This window comes from Mus pahari, chromosome 8 (assembly GCF_900095145.1).
Source record: "Mus pahari chromosome 8, PAHARI_EIJ_v1.1, whole genome shotgun sequence".
NCBI lineage: Eukaryota > Metazoa > Chordata > Mammalia > Rodentia > Muridae > Mus > Mus pahari.
The window spans coordinates 15717629-15724395 of record NC_034597.1 but is presented as its reverse complement, the minus strand read 5'-3'; the positions used below and the strand labels follow the sequence as shown (position 1 = coordinate 15724395).

At 51.9% G+C, this 6767-nt stretch overlaps 1 protein-coding gene across 3 annotated transcripts in view; it reads left to right on the top strand.

Moving 5' to 3' along the window:
- The window catches only part of Dlg5 (discs large MAGUK scaffold protein 5), a 115007-nt gene extending 108515 nt beyond the window's left edge, over positions 1-6492 (top strand). For all 3 annotated transcript variants that reach the window (XM_021203961.1, XM_029541312.1, XM_029541311.1), the window contains 5 exons: positions 1538-1681; positions 2032-2159; positions 3144-3253; positions 3769-3878; positions 4775-6492. In XM_021203961.1, coding sequence (XP_021059620.1) covers positions 1538-1681; positions 2032-2159; positions 3144-3253; positions 3769-3878; positions 4775-4878 — 596 coding nt within the window. In that variant the 3' untranslated portion in view covers positions 4879-6492. The remainder of the gene's footprint in view (positions 1-1537; positions 1682-2031; positions 2160-3143; positions 3254-3768; positions 3879-4774) is intronic.
- Positions 6493-6767: the final 275 nt, after the last annotated feature.

Sequence of the window (6767 nt, the reverse complement as noted above, 5' to 3'; positions counted from 1 at the left end):
GCCCCCACTCCCCACCCGCAACACATCACACATCACACACACACACACACACACACACACACATGCACGCACACACACACACACACACACACACACACACACACACACAGGGCGGGGGGGATAGTTACTAGAGTTTTTTTTCTCCATCTATAAAAACCAGCCTACAGTAATAACTGTCATTTGGAAAGACATACTTCCGACATAATGGCAGCACCTGAGGAAGCTAGTGTGGAGGATTACAGCAACAATATTGGTTATATCTGTGTTTCTAATTGTTTAAAAGAGAAAATGCATGGGTGTTCCAAGGTCACAGATGTAGACTGCAAACTAATTGGTCCCCAGGTCGGGAAGAACTGTATAGAAACTAGTGTAATGCATCCCTACCGGTAAGCACATAGATGGGCATTTTCAGGGGAGACGGCATTCACTCCCTTTGTCCTGGGTTGGTCTCTGCACATGGCTGTATTTCCAGGTAGCTGTGTCACTGCCCTCTACCTATAGCACCCCAACCGAGGTGTGCAGATCCCACAGAGTCCTGGCCTCCCTACATCATCTACCTGTCAGTCACCTTGTGCCCTCTTCCAGCCTGCTCTTCCCTGCCCCCATCTTAAGCCTGGCCTCACAGTCTGAGCCAGGTCTCCCTAGCACTCCCCTAACTTTTCACCTCATACAGCATCTGTCTGGGTATCTGGTGTTGCTGCCTTGGAGCCCCAGTGAGCATGAGCTCCCAAAGGGCAGAGGTCGGACACTTGTTTCTGAGAAGCCATTGTGCTGCATCCAGGAGTCTCTAGGAAGGCAGTTGCCTGCTAGCTTTCTGACCGTCTCTTCCTGTGAGAACTCTGTGCATCTGAGGGTGGGGCTCACACTGTTAACTGGGAAGATGGCTCGGTCACTAAAGCTAAACCGGAGCAGCAGCTGAAGCCTCGTAGGAGGCTCATCCTTCTGCAGCATACAGTCTGAGCTGGTGGGCACCCAGGGGGAGCGGCCCCGTGGTCAGCACCCAGGTCCCTCTGTCTTCTGTCTTAGACATTTCCATCTGTGTGGGCAGAGCTGGCTCAGAGCACCACCTCTTCTAGTCCATGGGCAGGGGCCTAAGATGTACCTCATCACCTCTATCCTTCTTGTCCATGTCCTATGGCTTCCAAACCTTGGAGCAGTGTCTCAAGTGAGCAGAAGAAGACAAGAAGTGATGTAGTGGGCATGGGATAATTGAGGAAGACCTGGAGTAGAATGAAGGGTAAGATGATTGGACATCAGTTGTTTCCAGTGTCCTCAGAGGCAGAGAGACTCCTGTAGGCTCGTCAGCGGCTCCATAGCAATCATGTTCTGGTGTGCCTGAGATGTAGAACTGGTCCTGATGAAGCTAGGCAGCCTGGCCACTATCCCTGGCCTAGTTCTGAGAGAGAAAGAAGACAGACATGCCCAGGTAAGTAAGGTCAGGTGGGCCTTTGCAAACAAACAAGGTCAGAGCATGGCTGCCCAGTTCTGCTTTCTTCTGTCCAGGCTGGGCTCATGACACTGCCCCCGTCTCTCTTAGACTCGGTGAGCCTGGCCTATCAGCGGGTCCAGAAAGTGGACTGCACCTCTCTTCGGCCTGTTCTCATCCTGGGACCTTTACTGGATGTGGTGAAAGAGATGCTGGTGAACGAGGCACCCGGCAAGTTCTGCAGATGCCCACTTGGTAAGGGATGCCCCTGTGCCCACTAGGTGTGTCTATCCCTATTTATCTACCTTTCTGGCCATGTGGAGTAATTGGCACACAGAGTCTAAGGGTTTTCCTGATGCACACAGATCCGCCTGTGTTCTCTCCAAGAAAGCAGATAGTGGTTTGGGTCTCTCTGCTGATGATCAGTTGTGCTGTCTGCACTGGGCCTCTATGCTGATGATCAGCTGTGCTGTCTACACTGGGCCTCTATGCTGATGATCAGCTGTGCTGTCTACACTGGGCCTCTATGCTGATGATCAGTTGTGCTGTCTGCACTGGGCCCTGCTGTCTACCCAGCACCTTGACTTCTGCGTCTTACCATACAGAGGTGATGAAGGCCTCCCAGCAAGCTATTGAGCGGGGTGTCAAAGACTGCCTGTTTGTGGACTACAAGCGGAGGAGTGGCCATTTTGATGTTACTACTGTGGCTTCAATAAAGGAGATCACAGAAAAGGTACCTAGGCCTTTGGCCTAAGGGCTGAGCTCCTGTGGTATCTGGAACCCTCTGCCCTGGCTTGTGAACCCTGGTTGGCTCACCTGTCTAGGCCTCTGCTCTTGGTCTTATCTTCCTGAGTACTGAGTCTCTGCCTTCACCACTAACACAGCTCACTGAGAAGCAGCTAGGTGTCGCCAGCACTGGAGGTCTATGCAGCTCTGCTTTCTGAGGACAGCTGTAGACTCTGGAAAGGCCTTCTAGACCATTCTTGGAAGGGTCCCTGAACACATGGATACAAAGAGCCACCCACCCAGTCCCTGACCCCACAAAGGCCAAGAGTGTCTCTTGATGCCATTGACATCCAGGGACTGAGCTAGCTGCAAGGTGTGCTAGCAAAGTAGACACTCCTAGCTCCCCCTCAGCCCTCTGGCCTCTTACCTTCCTTCACCAGCTACTTCTCTGGTCTGCAGTTCCCTCTTCCACAGACAGTGTGGGCTGCCCATTAGTTTTCTGACATGGACAGGCTTCAGTTAGGAAACACGCCCACCAGTGGGGAGAGCTACATGCAGTCTTTCTTAGGCTGCCTCCATTCCTGGTGGCTGAGGAGCTCCTGGGGTATATTTCTGTTATATCCCTGCAAAACTGTGTGTCCCCCTCCACCACCACAGTTCCTCATTCTTGTTCAATGGAACAGATTTGTGAGGCCAGGGTAGGGTGGGGCTCCAAGAATGTGTCCACATTGAGGTGTGACTTGCTGGCCAGTTCCTCCTCATACCTCAGCAGCCATGGGGGTGGGGGGGGCGGGTAGAAAGATCCCCCAGTGAATTCTCCTTTCCTGGCTTAAGTGGTCTTCCAGAAACCTTGCTTATGCTCTGTGGTATTTTTGAGTGTAGAGGAAGGTAGAGTTGTGTGGGACAAGGGTTGGTCCTGGGGAGGGAGGGGGACAGGGAAGATAGTCCTCTTCCCCACTGTGCATATCCACTCTCTGCCACTGTCCTTCAGAATCGGCACTGTCTTCTGGACATCGCCCCACATGCCATCGAGAGGCTGCACCACATGCACATCTACCCCATTGTCATCTTCATCCGCTACAAGAGCGCCAAGCACATCAAGTGGGTGTCTGGGCCCGAGGGCTTCCTACTGGGGGGTGGGCCCAATGCTGGGACAACAGCACTCCCCTCAGACCCAGGACCTGATAGCCAAGCTGTGCACCTCCTTCCTGTTTGAGCACAACCACACTCCCAGAGCTCCCTTCCCTCTCAGCATGTGGTGCAGCAGGCCAGAGGAACTGGGTAGACTGAGCTAAGTCCAGCTCAGCCGCACTCACTGAAGCCCCTCTCTGCTTGGCATTTCTGGGCTGGTGAGCTCCTGGTGCCAGTGTTTGGACAGCTAGTGTGTCTGACAGCTTTGTTTACATCCTGGGTACCGAGGTGCCCAGATTCCCTGTCAGTCCACAGTTCCCCATACAGCCTAGAGGCTGTTCATTTAGGGGAAAGCTCCCTAGATCCCCTGCCCTACCTAGCCAATACCTGCCTTCACGGAGGCTCCTGACACCCTGGACCAAGGAAGGAAGAGGGGACCCAGGGATAGGTTCAAGACTCATCTAGTTCCCCGCCTACCCCTGCAGGGAACAGAGGGACCCTGTCTACCTGAGGGACAAGGTGACACAGAGGCATTCCAAAGAGCAATTCGAAACAGCACAGAAGATCGATCAGGAGTACAGCAGGTACTTCACAGGTAAGTGGGTGTGGGCCCAGGCAGCCAGGAGCTGGGGCTTTCCTCAAGCGACAGTCCTAAGGATGACAGCAATGCGGCTATTGCAGACAGGCTGGGCTACGCTGCCCCATACCCCTCATTACACAGACATTAGGCCCAAAGGCCCAGGCCAGGGTCAGAGCTATTCCAGGTGGCAGTAGTAGCCTTTGGGCATGGTCTGACCACAATGTGCAGTAGGAGCCAACTCAGTACAAACGCCTGGCAACATAACCACAGTGACCCCAGACAGGTTGGGAATGCAAGAGCCCAGATTGACCAGCAGTGTAGGGTTCAGGTCTAGTTGAACACTTCCAGAGGCCCTAGCCTTGTCTCATTTTCATTTCTAGCTTATCACAGACCAGTAGACCAAATGAAAAGGGGAAATGTTTAAAGAAAAAGCCCAAACTACATATACTGATTTGTTTTTAAATTAGGTTAAACAGAAACAAAATGACATAAACTTTGTTACTTTCTGAATGTACCTAGCCCTCTGAGGGTTTGTCCACTGTGCCTTGGAGTAGCACTGGCCTGCCAGCTAGGTCCTCCCTCACCTCTAATCTGTCCCTTGCCAGCTGTCCCCCCACCTCCTAACATGCCCCCAGGCTGCTTCTTCAGTCCTCAGTACAGGGCAAGCCAGCCTCTGCCTCCCCTGGCCTGGCACTGTGGTAGGCAGTTTGTGAGCCATCAACTGAATTCAGGTGACTGGGGGCTCTCCTTTGCCCAGTTTCCTGCTCAAAGCAGGAGTCATGTCGGGGAAAGTCAAGAGGCCTACAGACAAGCAAGCAGGAAAGAGCAGGCCGTGCCCATTTCCCTCAGTGGGCAGGAACAGCTTACAAAGAGCTGACCTAACTGCTTGTGTTTGCTGGGCTTCTCCACAGGGGTCGTCCAGGGTGGAGCCCTGTCCAGCATTTGCACTCAGATCCTGGCCATGGTCAGTCAAGAGCAAAATAAAGTCCTGTGGATCCCGGCTTGCCCACCCTAGCAGAAAGCTCTGCCAGAGGCACCTCTATGAGTGGACGCTGCGGACAGCTGGTGGCTCTTTTCCAGTCAGTAGAAGTCTGTCCCGTCTATGGACAAGTTGGGAAGGACCCAGATCCAGGACTCTAGGAACACTTCCTTCGTTGGACGGAGAGCCACAAAGATTTGGCCCCAGCTGGTGGACAGCACTACTCACACGTGCGCTTTAAAACACAAAAAGTAGAAACACAAAAGACTTGACTCTCCCATAGCCAGCCCAGCAGAGGTGCTGGTGTGCCCAGGACCTTCCTGATCACACGTTTACAGCCTTTTCCAAGTATCTGGTTGTCTATGTTTACTTGAATGGCTCCATGTCGGTGCCCAGCCCCTGATCCCGCCCCTTTACTCCCTGTTGGTTTGATGTTACTGTCTTGGGCAGGACAATTCTGGAATCTCGTTATGCGGTAGGGGGATGCTCTGCTACAGGAGGTTCCTGTCAGTGGGACCAGAGCTTTTGACAGACTTCCTGCTCCTTGGTGGCCCCTCCCCTGGGAGACATCACAACTGCAGGTGCTCAGACCACTGTTGGTACCAGAACCAGTGCCTTGGTGGGGCCATCTTGCCACAGCAGCACTCCCTTACTGGAAAGGCAGCTTTGTCGTTCTTGCAGATTCACCTCTCGGCCTTTCTCCTGCCTCCTTGGTCTCGTTTCTTCTCCAGCTGCAGTTTATAGTTAAGTACCACAGTCTAGTCAGTCCTAGACTTCCTCAGCAGGGGGCATGGGTGTGCCATTGCTTTCCCATAGGCTCTGAGATGCTGGGCAGGCAGCCTTTGTCAGTGCAAGGTTGCAAGGTAACCCTTACTCTGGCATTAGTGTAGCAGCTCTTTCTGGCATAAAATTATTCATGTCACAGACTTTGAAATGAGAGCTTCTAGTGGGTACAATGGTCAGACTCTTGTAAGAAGAAAACCTGGGAGCTTTTTCATCTTGATTACAACATTCTCAGCCTGATTCCATTGCCCCATTCTTTGTTAGGTTTTCTGTTTTTGTTTTTTCAATCTATTTTTCAACCCCCCCTCACCCCTCTTCCCACCACACTTCTGATGCCTGACCTATCTGCTAAAGAGCTGATTCAGTCCCTTCTTCAATTGTGTGTCCTGTTAATAGGTACTGTACTGGGTTCCGTGTGTCATTGGGGTAGGACCTATATTTTAATACTGTTCCTAACATTTCATTTTACTAGCAAGAAATCTTTGATTTCATTTTATTCTTTGTAACTCTATAGACATTAGATTGTAGTTTGGCTATTATTGACTTTTTTTTTTTTTTAAAAAAGGGATATATTTTCTTGCACAGCTGTTTAAGGGGTGAGAGACAGTTGCAGCCCTCAAGGCTGTTCTGTGCCTTACGGGCACGCATTTTCTAGCTCAGACAACTGAGAAAAACCGCAGACCACGCTCAAGGTCTTACTCTGCACAGTTACAGGACAGGGGCTATTTCCCTGGTCATAGGCCCTGTTCAGTGTTCAGCGAGGGGGCAGGTATGGATCTGACAGGTGGGACATACTGTACTAAAATGTTACTTTGTATCAAAAACAAAACAGACTTCAGTTCAACAAATAAAGGTCAGTTTGTGTAATCCCTGTGTGTAGACCCTGGTGGATGCGGCTTCTCCTTCTGCTCACCCTGTTTGTAGCATCTTCTCTCTCCTGGCCTTTATTCCAGAGCCAGGCCTCTGCAGCTCCGTGACTGGGACCCTTGGGCAGCTGCTCTCCATCGGGACCCATGAGTGCCGGAGCTGCCGTCCTCGGGCTGATGAACGAGGTTCACTGACAATCCGTAGTCTCTTACCTGATGCACCCACCTCTGCTGACTCCTCTTGTGCTCTGCCATCTATCTGCCTAGCGGTACACT